The 17,500-nt window shown below is 39.3% G+C and overlaps 1 protein-coding gene across 2 annotated transcripts in view; it reads right to left on the bottom strand.

Moving 5' to 3' along the window:
- Positions 1 to 7,644: 7,644 nt before the first annotated feature.
- The window catches only part of cacna2d3a (calcium channel, voltage-dependent, alpha 2/delta subunit 3a), a 174,304-nt gene continuing 164,448 nt past the window's right edge, over positions 7,645 to 17,500 (bottom strand). For both annotated transcript variants that reach the window (XM_035536211.1, XM_035536210.1), the window contains 4 exons: positions 15,946 to 16,060; positions 10,496 to 10,608; positions 8,624 to 8,706; positions 7,645 to 8,306 (listed from right to left, as the gene is read on the bottom strand). In XM_035536211.1, the coding sequence (XP_035392104.1) occupies positions 8,214 to 8,306; positions 8,624 to 8,706; positions 10,496 to 10,608; positions 15,946 to 16,060 (404 nt within the window). In that variant the 3' untranslated portion in view covers positions 7,645 to 8,213. The remainder of the gene's footprint in view (positions 8,307 to 8,623; positions 8,707 to 10,495; positions 10,609 to 15,945; positions 16,061 to 17,500) is intronic.

The raw sequence follows: 17,500 nt of genomic DNA, 5'->3' as shown, positions 1-17,500 counted from the left end.
CCTCCATTTAGCATGGAAGAACAGCCAGCCACATGAGTGTCTGGGCAGGCCTAGATGTGGATCTAGAAATTTCCATCACTTTCAAGGAACAATGAGATGCACTGTGCATTCAAAGACCCCTTTGCTTAGGCAAGAAATTTATCATCAAAGTGAAATATTTCAATCTTCATAGTTTGTAACTAGTCAAAACCAGTGATTTTTCATCACGAATTCTCTTAGTCCCTTTCTTCACAATCCATGAGGTCTTGGAAGAGTGCAGATGTTATTATTTTTCAGTATATTAATTTTGCTCTTTGATGAAGAGAAGCAACACCTGTACTGACATTGTTCATCAAGGAAGAGGGGAAAAAAATCCTTCATGAAAGTTCTAAATGCAGGTCCATCTGAACCATCTCTGCATGACTAAGAGAATAAGTACAGATAAGCAGTTTACATTCTTGGCTGATGAAGGATCTCTCTCTCTTTTGGAAAAAAAATCTCTTTTAAAGAGAATCTTTTTCATACTGTTTATTGGGATGCTAAGGAAGGCTTTTGATGCTTCGTGAAATGTTCGTGAAACTTTCCTGTTGTTCTACATCATTATTTCCATCTTTGACCTTCATGGAAGGTGTTGCTGGAGCAAATAAATATCAATTTTGAGAAATATGTCTCTGCCAATGACTGCAGTTGTAACCTGTTCTTTGGCTTTACCGTGTTACTCTGCTCCAAATAAGGAGTTAAAAAAGTTAGATGCGCGCGCACACACACACACACACACACACACACACACACACACACACACACACACACACACACACACACACAAAAAAAAAATAATAATAATTTTTTGTTTTGAAGTATTTATCTTAAGTAAACCATTTTATTAGGGGATATAACATTAATGTGAAAAGGTACTTTAGTGAACTATTTGTGGAGGTCAGGTTTTACTTTGTAATGTTATGTAAATCTAAATGTCTTTAGCACTTTTACATTCCTATACTGTGAAGATCTAATTCTTAATAAGACTTTAGTCATGATTATTTTTATTTCTTCAGTATGTGTTAAAGGTGACCTAACGCTATGTATGTTTAATAAAAAGGCACATGTAATCATATAAAGGTATAGGTATGCATTACATAGTTTGCCATATGCTGTTGAACAGAGTAGGATGGGTTCCCCATCAGAGCCTTGGTTCCTCTCAAGGAGTTTTATCTTGACATATTCATCAGGGGCCTGGACGTCGATTCTCTGTATAGCTGATTCCTGTAAAACTGAATGTGACGTGTTGTAAAAAGCATCATGCAAATAAATTTGAATTGAATTGAATATGAATTATAAGGCATGTGATGACATTAAACACAACAAAACTAACATAAAACATTAAACAAATACATAACAAAGCACTTTCTCCTTTGCTTAATATAGTCCCATTTGTACAGTTTACATCACTACAGTTTTTTTTTTTTTACATTTACAGTATTTAGGTTACACTTTTATTCAAATCTGACTACAACTTTTATAACCAATTATAACTGAATACAGCTTGAGCAATTGAGGGTTAATGGCCTTGCTCAGGGGCTCAGCAGTGGCAACTTGGCAGCAGGGCTAGAAATACTAACCTTCTGATAACTAGTCAACCACTTAACCACTGAGCTACCACTAGTTTAAAATTTTGGAATAGAATTTATCATATTAAAATGAACCTACAGCTAATAAATTCTACACTAAATCACTAGCATTATTTACTATTTTCTACATCCTTTAGAAGTATGTACACTAGTAATCTCCATTCAGTTTATAAGTATGTACACTAGTAATCTCCATGCAGTTTACATGTGCACTGGTAATCCCCATTCAGTTTACTAGAATGTACAGTAGTAATCCCTAGTAATCCCCATTCAGATATAAAAGTCCTGTATCAGTCCCATTGTCTATCTTCTGGGATTGCAGAACCAGTAGGCAGAGCATGTCAGAATGGATCTCCTGCATTTGTTCTGTTTTTTTTGTTTGTTTGTTTGTTTTTTGTTTGTTTGGTTTTTTTGTATAAGTCTGTTGATTCAAAAGCCTTGATGTAGTACTACTGTGCAGGCTAACAAGCAAGTTAACCCCTTTTTATAGGATGATTTATACTTCTTGAGTTCTCTTTTCATACATCTCCACCAAAGCCTTGAAAAGAAATCAGTAGCCCAGCATATTTTCCCTTTTGTCGCAAAAACAAACCCCAACCCTACATGTACCCCTACATGTGCCCCAACATGTGCCCCTACATGTGCCCCTAAATGTACCCCTACATGTGCCCCTACATGTACCCCTACATGTACCCCTACATGTGCCCCTACATGTACCCCTACATGTACCCCTACATGTGCCCCTACATGTACCCCTACATGTACCCCTGCTCCTGGCTGACATCCCCCCCCCCCCCCCCCCCCACTGCTGGGCACGAGAGGGCAGTGTATCAACACTCCAGCTAGTGTGGCCAGGGTAAGGAGCCATGTGCTGATAGGAGCTGAGGAGGCAGAGAGAGCTTTGGGTACCAAATCATACTTTGTATGGCCTGTATATATATATATAACCAAAGAAGATTCAGGGTGAGTAACTGCAATGTACTGAAGTAAGAGATATAAAGAGATAAAATATAAAATATTGAAAAATGCAGTGAAGCACACAAGGTTTCCAAGGAAATATATAAACACATACATTATATTACATATATAATGTATATCTGTACATATTGCCTATGCGTGTGTATTGGTACAGTCACAGGTGTTTTGTTTATGATGCACTAGTGTATGCGTTTTGAGTATAGGTTACTGGATGACTAGAGATCATTTAAATGTCAGCTTTAGTGTGCGGTTTTTCCTTCTGTTAGTATAAGGCTCATGAATAAATCAGTGATGCACACTGCAATTCTCTAAAGTGTGTGGTCACCAATCACTAGTCTTCTTACTGCTTTAGAAAGTGTGAATGACTTAAACATGTGCTAGCTGCTATACCATTACATATATCTACAAAATCTTTTCTTTACACACCTGTAAAAAATTAAGCCTGTGAGTGTGAGTCAAGGTAAACATAACACTTTTGATTTAGACTTGTTTACATTTAAAACATCCACTTTTTAGCCTAATCAATTCCCACACACGCATACAAAGCACTTGCGAAAACATTAGCTCAGTAATTCAGGCTCATTAATTCATGGTAGGTGGCACATCTGGGCTTAGTGGGTAAAATTATGCAAATCTGCACATTTTTGTCAGTTGAGCCCCTCCCCTAAATAGGGGGGCAATTAGAGTTCCTGGAGTCAAGGAACCAAGATGTCACATTAAGCGGAAGTTTGAAGTCATTTTCGAAAAGCTTATAGAGGTATAGGCACATATAAAGTGGTGAAATCCCTGACACTAAATAGGAGACTGTTTGGAGCTAAAATCTTCTATGTTTGTATGGGAAACCATGATAAGGAATTCCAAAATGTGTTCATATGGGTTTGGGATGTTATGTTCTCAGAAATGAAATGGTATTTGGTGGGGTTTCATGCAGTTTTTCAGCCTGTAAGGTAAAGTAACCTGTCTAAAGTAAACTGTCTAAAAAACAATCACATAAGTTATTGTAAGCGTGCTGTGACAAACACAGTTTCAAATCACAAATATATTTATGTATTAGCACATAGCGATAATATAACACAATCACGTGTAATTAATGCACACATATCCAGTTGTAAATTGACATCATAGTGAATCGTCACACCCTCAGTTTTGTGTATACGCATTTCAGCGCTCTTTTGCACCACACACCTACATATGAACAAAGACACACAGAGTGAGTGTTAGTACAGCTGGTTGTTAGATCCGGCCACACGGTGAGGGGTCTGTAGACTGCCGTTCCGCCCTGCACTGTGTGTGGGTGTGTGTGTGCGCACCACTGACACTTCCAGACTGGCCGCTTTGTTTCCACTGGCACCCACGGGGCGAATTTGTCATTTTGCTTTTATTTTATTTTCTTCTCTGTGGTAGGATGGCTCTGCTCATTATCACCAAGGCTGCCAAGAAGGAAAAAAAAGCAACAAAACGAAGAGAGAGAGAGAGCCAGAGAGAAAGAGAGCGAGAGAGAAACTAAGGAATTATGTGGTCAGTTACCTACAAAGAGAGCACAGCCAATTTTAGCCAGTGGCTAATAAAGTCAAGGGAAGTGAACTACAAAATACTTCTGTAGGTGCACTTGTCCAGAATGCTGAAACCCAAAGCACTGCTCAGCGCCAGGTGTGGGGTGAGAAAGAAACATGAGGTATCTGAACAGACATTCTTCCACTTAGAGCAGTGGGGGAGAAAACTCCTGCACAAATGTTGCACACTGTTGGTTTACTCAGTGCAGAAGGCCAGCAGTTTTTAATGCCATTATGCTTATCCTCACTAATGTTGTGCTGATATCCCAAATTGAACTGAAAATAATTATTGATTGGTGTAACACACTTTATCCTATAACATCCTATAACATTCACTCATGAAGGTCTTGATAATTGGCATGTGAGTTAATTATAAAAACCAATCCAAGTGTTCGCCTTTGAGGTATACATATCATTAGCTCTGCAACCTCTTTGGCTGTACAAAGCTAGTTTTATGATATGGTAATTGAAAGTGTGGTTGGTGGAGGTGAAGTGTGACTGAATGGTCTAGTGTTGTTCACTGGCATAGCAAGGGGAAACTGATACAGCGGTCTAGTGGCTAACATGAAGAATGCAGTGGGAGAAGAGCTTGGGACTGGAGTGTGAATGGAAATGTGTTCTGTTAAATGTGTAGATGATATTTTGGGGGTTGTCCTTTGAAGCCATTTTTAGTCAGTTAGTCAGTCAGATTAGGATATTCCAAAATGGATGGTGGGTTTGTATGAACATAAGATATAGGAGGTTATAACCACTGAAAATAGTGACGAGATATAAAAGTTTAGTAATTATGACTACAATGCTGATGAAAGGAAAAACATTCAATGATGTTAGGTTTCTTTCTGTCTCTCTCTGTGTGTGCATGCATATATGAGTGTGCGATGCTTTCCCTAACCTTAATGAGTTGAGTGGAATGCTGTGGTTCAGAGCCTCTGAGGTGTGTGGTCATCTTTCTCATATCACTGTCTGCACCCCATGCAACAGACCTTGGGGCCATGATGTCATAATGCCTTTGGTAACCACGGCGCCGTAACAGCCCCAGGCATGGCCTTCTGCTGACCGCCTCAATCTGAAACCCACGGAAACCACTCGAGCCTTAATGCCCTCCAGTCTGATTTGATATAACAATATTTATGTAACAAATTCTAAATGAAGAAACCTAATTATGATGTCATAACATTTCTGTACCTCTTAAATGGACAACCTTCACAATATTCATTTTTATACCAATACTGTAAATTGCACTTTATTTCAATGGCAATGGCAAATCATGAACAAACATTGGGAAATTAAACAGACTTTTAAAACTCATGTGGCCTCCAAAAGTTTTTTCTTTATTGTATGTACTGAATCCAATCCTAACCTAGATTTGTTATTTCTCCTCATTTCCTGTAAGCTTTACACCACAAGTATTTAAAATGTAGGTCTTTACTAAAATAAAGAATGCTTGAGTGATCTTGTTCCTTTACTATCTGGGGCTAAACTTTGGCATGAGAAGAAGTCTCCCCAGTGTGTATGTGCCTGTATATGTGTTTCTGTGATTGTACATATCCATGTGTAATTTAATTTTTTTCCCCATTTGTGCACTTGAAATCTCTGGAAAAAGGAAAAAACCCACAACCTACTTATCTTTTGAATGAGGACCCTTAAATTCCCACAGGCATTTCAAATCAACGTTTTCAAACATTCAACATGATGGCCTCCACTCCCAAGCATTGGCCCAAGTGTTGGCACCTCATCTTCCAATCCCCACAGCCAAGCGCCGATCTGCCTCACCAAAACACCCTCAAAGTCCATAAGGGTGTGACAAATGAGAGGCCTCGGCGATGAAAAACAAGGAAATGAGGGAGACAAGGAAAATAAAACAGGGACAGGATTTACTTTCTAATACAGCTATAGAACTCTTATACCCTAACAGTGTGTTTAGATAGACAGACAGAACTTTATTGATCCTTCTGGGAAACTGTAGAGCATTGTAAAGTTTACTGCTGAAAATGTCTATCAAATGATGATTACTTCCATGTGGAATGTCAGTGTGAACATGTGGCTTTCTGTTTTATTAAGGAAAGCCTCTATTGAAAGATTTGGTGTAAGCCTAATATTACTATAGTGATGTTACCCTGCTTCAACTGTATGTTATACCAGAACTAAAGATTACTCACCCAAACTCAGCCCTCTCAAATGTAAGAGAAGCATATTAATATAAAAACAGACAGTAAACCCCCTCAGCCCCAACCCCACTCACTTTGTTCAAACCACAACACAAGAATATTGGCATGTCAAGCAGCAGATGATGTCCCCCTTTCAGGAAGTTTTCTCATTTGGGCTTTGCTGGCCCAAACCATGGCTGGGACCTGAGATGACAGAGAAGCAATTTTGTGGTGCACCACTGGATGAGATGCACCCAAATCCCACCCCCCACCCCTTTAGCAAACCTTGTCACTATGGAGACACCATAATGACAGTTGGCATGAGAGATGGAATGGAGAGGAAAAAAAGATGAACAGGATGAGTGGAAACGCAATTTGGCCCATTAGACAGTGAACAAGAGGAAGAGCCATACATGGCAGATTGTCCTCCATCAACTTAAGAATCTAGGCAGAGGAATGAGAAAGGATTTCTGAAGCCACAAATGAAACACTCAGTCAGTCGGGTGAAAAATTCCAGGGCATAATACCAACTTGATGAAAAAAACAAAAATAGAAATTGAGCCTATTTTTAGCAAGGCATCTAATAAACTGAAATCAAAGCAGTGGTAGTGGCATGATGGTAAATGATTTCATGATCTTCAGCATGTATGTATTTGTGTATTTATTTTACATTGTGTATTTATTTTACATTTATTTAAAATGTATTTAGTGCTGGCCAGAAGAGCTGCTATACATTAGTAAAGTAATTATATTAATTTATATTAAAATTAATTCATATTTTATAAATTACATTTATTCACACTTTAAATGTAGCAGTAACAAGACTAAGTAAATCAGCATTATGTCCTATTTTATTGTGAATGTTATTTATACTATCATGTTTAATATTCTCAGTGATACAGGCTAATGACATAGATACATGATACATTAATTTAATGCTGCTATAATTTAGCTTCTAATGTGTTCTGGACATCAAAGTTCTCCATTTGCATTTTTCAAAATGTCGATAACTTTGCAGCAACAGGAAAACATAGTCAAGGGTGTGCTCATCAGCTGGTCTTGGAATGCTCCATGGTTTCTGTGAAAGTACTCCTCAAATACAAACGTGCGCGCGCACACACACACACACACACACACACACACACACACACACACACAGATTCTTTGTGCAACACAAAATAACAACCCAGACCACGTCTCTCTGTCTTGGGCCATCCTAATAGAGTGAAGAAGTGTGTGAAACTGTGAACATAGTCTTCTCATGCTCTTTGAGAAAAAGACCAAGAAATTGACCAAACATTCAGTAAATGTCAAACACACACAACACATATACACTGCATTGAACCAGTGACAACTAACTTTCACAATATTTTACAGATCATTTTATTTAAAAAGTACACAAACAGAAGTAACTTCTCTCATTATAAGGCAAAGCTCATAGAGAATAACCACTCAAATTTGTAGACTTAATAGTCCATTATCACAGTTGTATGGTTACCACTTGCAAATTATAAATAAAACCTTCTGTTCTTTTTATAAATTTATGTATAATATTGACATATCTTTAATCAGTATTTTACTCATTTATTAGTTAATTAATTAATTAATTTCTCTAAAACTCATGATTAACAGACACGACAGTTATACTCATCATACAGTCATCATTATTTTCACTTAGCTGATCGATTTCTATTCATGCCCATGAAAAATGCCAACAGCTTCAAAGTATGAGAGGGGAAAAGTGATTCTGACATCTCCACGGGACTGCATCATTTCCCTGGTGATTTTTTTTGTTTATTATTATTATTATTTTGGGGACAATGTTTACATATTTTGTTCAGAATCAAGGGTTGTTTATTTCATCGCTTTGCATGTCAAGTCGAAACAGCCCAAGCTAAGCCAGGGGCAAAAGGTGGAGCCAGTTCTCGTCACCTGGGAAACAGTGCAGTTAACAGAGCAAAGAACACTGCCATTAGTGACGGAGTCAAATCCAATGCTCGTCCACATTCCATAGAGTTTTCCTGTGGGTAAAATAGAACAAAAATGATGGATTAAATTAATACAACCCCTAAACTTGTTATTATAAACATCATTTATTACTTTAAGGCTGTTTAGTTTTTAAACCCACAGTTGCTATAAACACTATATATAAATATGACCACACTGTATTTAAATTAAACTTTGTTTGATTTGGCTTGTTTTGGATGATAGTGATGATGGACTGGCCTAGAAACAAATTAAGCTGATTAACTTGAATTCTCAGCAGAGGAATTATTAGTTAGTCCAAAGCTTCAAATGTGTCTGGGTCAGTTCTCTATTGCTTCAAGCTTTAAGGTACCTCAGGGTGGAAAGGGTGGCAGGTATCTGGACGCCTCCTGTCCTTCTGCAACTTCAAACGCTCACACTTCAGAGATTCATTATGTGCAGGAAGGTTAAGGACAATTTGCATGTAAAAGACATTAAAATGTATGTGTGTGTGTGTGTGTGTGTGTGTGTGTGTGCATACACAAATATATTTGCTTGTGTAAAAACCCACCGTAAAATGTCATCTTGTGTTTATTAAGTTAAACACCACTAAGGTGTTTAATACCATACAGATCCAAAATCAGCTAGTATTATTTATCAATTGTTAGGTTTTCAAATGGTGAAAGTGCATCTCCAGCTGACAAAGAGCAGCTTTCGAAAAAGACCAGACTTGGAACCTCAGAATCAAGCAGGGCCCAGTGAAGGCACCAATATGAGCTTTCTGTCAACACAACATCTGTTTTTGATCACCGGTCCGTTCCAGGCCATCGTGAAACGTAACATCTGTCGGTATTCCTTGGAGGGAGACGGCATTGTATTCAAAAACCTCAGCATCTTTAGAGATGGAAGTCTCTGAACATCAGCACAGACATCGCAGAGGCTTTTCATCTCCAAGCCGACAAAGGGCCAAAGCTCCTTCCAGAGAAATGAACCCTCCAATTAAAATCTTACATTTCCCCCCTTCATATTGTTCCTTTTATAGGGTAAATAAAAAACAGCACTTTTAATGACTCTAATAGAACTAGCAACCCTGAAACTTCTGAGATGAAAAAGAGAAAAGCAGTTTTAAAGAGCATTATTACATAAACACGTACATCATCACATGGGTGAGGATAAAGATACTTGTCATTGCTTGACAAATCTGGCACACTGGCACAGAGTCAATGAGACTCTGACTGTCCAGTTGCCAGTTGTGGGAAGCCATCCCAATCCTCTAGAAGAGCTAGAGGTAGATGCTTACCATTGGCAGGCTGAAGTGTGCAGGTGCAGATCTTCAGGCCAGATGTTCGTAGCCTGGCCCTGTAGTAATGGGGTCATGGCCTCTCACCTGTTGTCCAATCATTTGCAGCATTTTGCAGACACTCATATCCAGCAACCTCTCACATGACTGGCAGGTAGCACCGCCTCCAGTCAGGAGCCTCACTGCCAGGTGTGAGCTGTTTAACGAACTGACACCACTTCGTCATGGAGTATGAACTCGTCTCCTCATTCAGGAGATTCAGCCTCATTCCATTTTTTTTTTTTCTGTTGGATACCATTTATTTATTTATTTTGCTTTGCTGATTATGAATAAGAGGAAACCAAAGACAGAAGACAAACCGTATGTTGGAGCAGAAAGAGCCAGAAAATAAAAGCTGCCCATTATTACAGAGAACACAAAATCCATAAAACCTACATTACTGTTTTACTGTTCTATCATCCAACCAACCTATATTATTACTATTATTATTATTATTACTATTATTGCTAACCAACTTGTTTGGTTGCAAACGTTGGACTAGATTTGTGGCAGCTTCTTAAAAATACCATGGGAAAATGCATCTTTGTGCTTAAACGATTACAATAGGACAATATTATCTTAGCAAATACAATTACAATGGTAACAATAAAATTCTTAAGTTACATTCCACATAATATAACCAAACAATGTTCAAGTTACAAACATTAGCCGTCTGAAAGAATAAGACTACTGTCCAGTTGGCATTAGTGTGTCTGCAACATTATAGGATTTTGTCTGACCTTTCAGCTCCAAATAATACAAGAAATGACTTTATATAGCACACAGTCACATTAATGCAATATGAGACAGTGAAGTTTGCATAATGTGCACAATGGCCTGTACAAAAGCCTATTTCCTTCTGTCATCTCCTTCTCACCGTCCCTCCCTCCTCTTTGAAAAGGATATACATGATTTCAATAGGATCCATGGTAACAGGTTTAAAATTCACGCAACTACACTTGTTGTCCACCACCACCATGAAGAGATTACTGCTGGGAATTTGCTGAATGACGAACGATCTTAGGATGATGGGGAGCAAGGAAAAGAAACAATAAATAAGACACGAAGCATGAATCAGTGTGTGCTTTCATGTGATTAGTTGGTCCATACACCATATTCCTGATTTCACTTATCCAGTGAGAAAGATATATATACACCAAGAAGATAGCATGCGTCCTTGGCCACCCCATCACTCATATTTCTCAGCTGCTGTCACCCACCCACCCGCACCACAAACTTCAGACAGCCACGGGGGCTGGGGGCGTTGGTGTGATGTGTGTATGTATTAATGAGTTTGTCTGTCTGAAGTGTACCTCATCCCTCCACACTTTGCTGCCTGATGTGCTGCCATTGTTTCATCCTCACTCACCACTTTAATCAAAGTTTGCTAGTGAGAGGAGCCAGTGCCTGGCCAATGAGGTGTTGCAAAATATAAAACAATGAAAAAAAATAGGGGGGGGGGGTGGGTGCAGAGGACAAAAGGATAAACTAGAACCACACTTGAATTCCACATTTTTTCTTTCTTTCCTCCTACTTTTTTGTTTGTTTGTTTTTAACAATGCCTTTTTCATACTGGTTGCTGAGATGGACTGAAACCCACATGGCTGGTTTCTGCACCTCTGTGAAACTTATGAAGAAGGGTAGGGAGGATGGTCCCTCATTCACTCTCTTTTTCTTTATCTTCGCCTCGTGCTTTTCTGCGGTCCATGTGATTTATGGAACTTGCTGTGGAGCGGTTTTATCGCACACTCTGTGGATTCTTTTGCACTCAGCTAGGGATTTGACACAGACACACTCAGTCTATCCTGAAAACACGCTGTCTGGTGGTAGAGTGCCGTGATACAACCAAAGTCCCTATCGTTTGACCCCAGACAATCTAAATCAAGCCCAGAGATGCACTGCTTAACACTTCATGCTTAGATTTATCACAGAAACATCATAAATACACACGAACCCACCCGGCAATAGCTTAAGATATGTTAGGCATGAACCTTTCTTACTGAAAGGTCAACAAATACTTTCTTGGTGAAGCACTGATATAGAAAAGCTTTATCAAATTTGATGTATCCAATCTATTAGTCACTGATAAAAATGTCTGCAACAAAACAAGCGCTGCCTAACCTCAACTTTTTATTCCCACTTAGTTAAATGAAAATAAAAGTGCCTATTTTCAAAAACATATGTAATGTTAAAAATGAAATATCCATGTCAAAAGTGTACACATAATTACGTGTCACATGTCATATCCATGTCAAAATTCTACAGATAGTATTTCTAGAGCACAACATTTTTAGACAGCATCCAACTAACCTAACAAAGACCAGATGACAACCACAAACCAGTGTTGTCCAACAATAACTGAACATTGGTGTAGCCCAAAATAAACTTAAAAATAGACAAATTCTACTCAGCCCATCAAGAAACTTATTTGCTAGAAATGGGATTCAAAATATCCAGCATGCAGCCATTCAAACCAACCTAGAATTAATTTTGGTTCATTTGGATAAAGAACGGTGTGATTCTGGCTCAACCTTGTGAAAGCTTGATTAAGTCCAACTTAATCAGATGATATTAAACAGAGCCTAGGAGTGTTGGCGAGAGAAACAAGTTTTGGTGGGAATGGATAAACACACCTCCCCCTTGAGCAGTGGCTGGCCTTGTGCTCTAAATGGAACACACACATATGCCTATACACATACACACAACACACACTGGCAAACACACACACACACACACACACACACACACACAGACACACATACACACATACACACATACACACATACACACACACACACATACACACACACACACACACACACACATACACACATACACACATACACACATACACACATACACACACACACACACACACACACACACACACACACACACACAGACACACATACACACACATGACCGCATTTCATAAGGTATGAATCAGCAAGTCTTAACCACTTCACCTCAGACTAATAATTAACTGTGAACTGTGCTCTCCTTTTGTCTTTGTGATGGTTTCAATTTGCAATGAAATTTTAATTCACTGGCAATCAAATAACAGTCAGAGTGTCCTTAACTCTGGTGAAGTGAAGGATAAAGTATCATGCTAATGTATCATAGTTCAGTCTTTAGTACAGCTTTGTCAAAACTTCTAAGGAAGTTATGCTGTTTTAAAAACAACGTAATCCTAAACACACATTATGAATATCTCCTCGTTTAAACATCATATATAAACCCGTTTTCTAAAAGAGCGCTTCTGTCTCGGCCAAGACCTCTGGCAGTCTGCCTTACCTTAAAACTAAGATATAAACTTAATACTGCATTATCAATGGTTCATTAGAGCAGATAAGGCAAATTTCAAACATCGTAAATACATTTCACACCGTATTTGAACCAGGACTGCTTCCATTCAAGGCATGACCTCTACATTAACTTAAAACTGTGGTATAAACATAATACTGCTCTATTCAGCATTAATGCATATCTTTAAAGCTAAAGTGGTCCATTACGGTCTCATTTTTAAACACAAACGCCTACAAAGACCCTAAAACATGATCAATACATAGCATGGAGATTGTAAATTCATATTTTTGGGGCTGGATCTGAGGTTTAGGGTTCGAGTTAAATGTTGCTCTCAGCATTGCTCTAAAAAGTCTGAGTGCACTTAACTTGAGTTTGTAAATGCTGGCGGTGAAGCACTGATGTATATCATTGTGATAGGGACACACCACGTCTGTAACCAAAAGTTTATACTCCTTGTAAAAGGACTTTGATGATAAACCACCCACATCCTCCTGCTGACTGCACTCTTGGGAGCCTAACGATAACCAAGTGCGCAGGTGTGTGACCGACCGTCAGTACGTCACTGCATTTCAACTGAACGCCCCGAACATGCCTGCATGCATGTGAATTCTCTCTCTGAAAGCATATGCCTATAAAACGGGAGTGCTTTGCTAGACAAACACACTTAACCCTTCATCTGCTCGGCAGAGACACAGGACAGCACAAGCAGGAAAAATGCCATAACTAACACTGTACTTAAATATTAACTTATGCATTTATATTCACCTCTGACTGTAATTCAAGCCAATACATGTTTGGCACAGTTAAAAACCCATGCTAACCCCTATCTGTCAACCACACAAGTGGCAGCATGTACAAATTCAGGAAAACACATACACATGGAAGCAGTCTTTAAAAGAATTTTGGGACCAAACAGTGGCCCCACATGTGTGGCCCCTACACTTAGATTGAGTTGAGACAGAAGTCCATAAGGACACATACATATGTGTATGCGCAAAGGCACATAGAATGGTACCGGCTGTGTGGGTGTAGGCTCAGAGTCCCACAAAATCAATGTTATAATTGGTAAAAGACCCAAAAGATCTCGGGGTACATGCCAAAAATTCTGCCACACACATTTATTCAGATAAACAGACCAGTACATCACATTCCCAATCCTAGTCATAAACTTCTACTGAGTTTGGGCAGTGGCACATGTGTGCGTGAGCACACACACACACACACACACGCACACACACGCACACACACACACACACACACACACACACCATTCTTATTTCAAAAACTCTTATCACATCTCCATAAACTTGACCTTAATAAAATAGAAAACATTTCATAAAGTCCATAGACAAAGATTTGAATAGAGTAACCAGTGCTAATAAATAACATTTAAGGACATTAAGAACCATATTTCTTGTGGCTCCGAGGATATGGCGTAATTTTATTATTGAGTTCATAACTAAACTTGGAATATATATACCATAATTCTAACATTGTCAGTTAACACTACTAACAAATGAACCAAACTGAACTCTCTCTCACTCTCCATTTCTCCCTTATTGGCACTCTTGAAAACAATTTTGGTCCTAATAGGAGCAGACAGTATGAACTTTCTGACACCTTTTGTTCTGCAGATGTATGTGTGCCCGTATGTATGTCTGTGTCTCTAATCAATTTCCTTCAACTAAATGAGATTAAACTAATCTTAGCCTGCGGGCAGATCCACTTAACCAGATTATCTTGATTTCATATTCAAGGGGCCTCTGGGAAGCCAGGCAGCTGCAGGGCCTAAGGATCAGGGCTTTTGGCCGTGCTCGAGAGGGCTGCCTCGTTGGCTGTAACTGTACGAACACAGCCGAGCCAGCGGGCCGCAGTTTCCCGTGGGGAGCAAGCCCCCTCTCTGCTGCTGTGGCAAGCGAGCACCATCTGTGGTGCTAGCGCCCCTTTCTCTCTCAGCACAGAAGCGCCACTCGAAGAACGGCTTCCTCGGCCGAGAATGCATGAGCCAGCAGAACCACAAGTCGGCTCACGAGCGACGCACGCAAACGCATGACGTAGACCTGCAGAGGGCCGATGAGCATGCTTACACTGAGTCATGCTCACATCTGGTTAAGTGTACAAACTCAGGCAGACTCACACAAACGCCTCGTCGTTTAATGTGCCGCGTCCACTGTTTGGAGTAACGAGGATGTGAGCGGGATGAGTTATGGAAAAGCCCCAAAATCATTTAATGTGAAGAAACAAAACACTATTGGGTGCTGCACCAATTTTCTATGTGTTTATATGAAGGAAACTAATTCCATTCTTTCTTTTCTCTGTTCCGTCTCACCAAACCCGACTGTTAACCGTCTGCAGGGATATCTTCCCAAATCAGTTCTTTCATAAAACCATGTGTCTGTTAATCATACTGTAAAGCAATCCTCTAAGTCTCTGTGTTTCGCTGCTGTGAAACATAGCTGAAGCAATAAAGGTGAAATACGGGCTGAGGTGAGACAGAATTGGCCCCTTCCCTTTAAGACTCTGCACTGAGCAAGCGGTCCCCGAACTCTTGGGCCCCCAGCTCTAGCCCTCCAATGGCTGTGGCGATCAAAACGTCACAGCAAGTTAATAAAAGCTTGTTATGTTTATTATATGGTATCAGCAGAGGTGTTGGATTTTAAAGTGAAAGCCCATGTGCATAGATATTTGTGGCTACAAGTGTATAATATTTCAGCAGAGTAGACCAGAGGCACAATACACATAGACACAATGTCTGTGTTGTCATTTTAAATTGTGGAATCATGTCTGCATAGCCATGTTTCAGTATTCAACACCAAACACACACATATGGATGCGGCACACACATGCTCACACGCAATCTAAGTGTCTAGTTAAAGGTACATCTCTCTCACATGCACACACACACACACACACAGAGACATACAGACAACGACAAGCAAATGAGCAATTCCTTAATGAATATTTACTTATAAAACTTTGGAAATCATAGTTATTGCCCATTGCACGTGAGTGTGTATTCATTCTGTATAGTTGTTTAGAATTCTACCTACTTGGTGCAGTCTTCACAGTCAATGTTGCCTGTCGTTTCCTTAATGGTTCGCTCTGAGATGAACGCTGGATATTCGATATCACATGGAACCAACATAGTTGGAAACAGTTTCTCAGCTAAAATGACAGAATGAGACATGATAAGTAGATAGATAGATTGGCAGACAGACAGACAGACAGGGGGCAGACAGATAGACAGATAGAAAAATAGATAGATGGAGATAGTGAGAAGAATGTGACCTCACACTATTTTTCAGAAAGTGGGAATATCAGCTTCTCAGCATCTTGGGCAATTTATCATGCAGAAACAGCTTTAAGTAAGACAGCTGACCTGCGTTCCTTGCCATAGTCAAATATGTTTGTTTAGTTATGACACCACCTAGTGCCTGCAAAAGTAAGTGCAACTAGCTTGGTACTGGTAACTTTTTTTATTGTGGCGTGTGTGTGTGTGTGTTCACAATAGTTTGATTCCCAAGATCATTTTTTATGCACATCCTATAACCTTAATACATTAGCTATTAGAATTAGATTATATACTGCCTAAATATACTAGCATAAATTATTGTAGAATGTGCTGCTACTACTACTAATAACAACAACTGTCCTGCTGCATAACTATTACATGACCTTCTGGTCATACAAATGGACATACTATCTGTACAATTTCTGGAAAAGAAGAAAAAAGATAAAAGTAAGATCCTTAAATGTCCTGTAGTGCTCATCTTGTTATAACTGAGCTCAGCTACACATCCGTGGCACGCCTCTGTATGGTCACTGAGGTACAGTAGCCAGTGGTGGGTGCATCACTGGGCTGAAAAACCTCTCAACTGCACTTTATGCAGCTTCTACAGATGTCATCTCCTACATTACATCCCTTCTGTGATTTGGATGTGGTTTCAGGTGAAGTTTGGGCAGGTGTAGTTTTAGGGGTTTCTGCTTCTGAACTGGTTAAGAAAATGCAGCCTAGAATGAGTGTGTCTGACGAGGACATTGCAGAGTATTTACATTATATTTATAAAGCTGATATGCTTTAGGAAAGGAATGACCCAAAGTCAACTTTCTTTGGATTTATTGATAATTTAATGCACAGCTGTAAAGCATTTAAAAACACTGGTTGAAGGACAGAAACTGAGGAGCATGCTGGGAAAGTTATGGCTGAAAATGATGCACCTGGGCAGAAACATGTCTGTCATGTTAGACAGGATACAGCTTCTTAAAACACTCTTTTCACAGGTCATAAAGTTTCTCAGCATATAACCACTAAGGCTAAACACATCCAGAGTTCAGTTGAGGTGAACAGCATTTGGAATTGCAAGCATTCACCTTTCCAGTGTTTGTCCTTCAAAAATTACAATAAAAGCACAAAGCAGCCCAGATTTCCATTTCTTTTTGTGTCTGTGTGCGTGTGCTCATGTGCATGTGTTTATGTAGACTGATCCTGGATCAGTGATAAGAGATTGATGGCTGCGGTCTGTGCTGTCCGATCATGACCTCTGACCCATAGGAAAAGTTGAACAACGCAACAATCCCAACATCTTTAAAATAGTAGAAGTTAAT

The sequence above is a fragment of the Electrophorus electricus genome, chromosome 18 (assembly GCF_013358815.1).
Source record: "Electrophorus electricus isolate fEleEle1 chromosome 18, fEleEle1.pri, whole genome shotgun sequence".
NCBI classification, from domain to species: domain Eukaryota; kingdom Metazoa; phylum Chordata; class Actinopteri; order Gymnotiformes; family Gymnotidae; genus Electrophorus; species Electrophorus electricus.
This window is presented reverse-complemented; position numbering and strand designations above follow the sequence as displayed.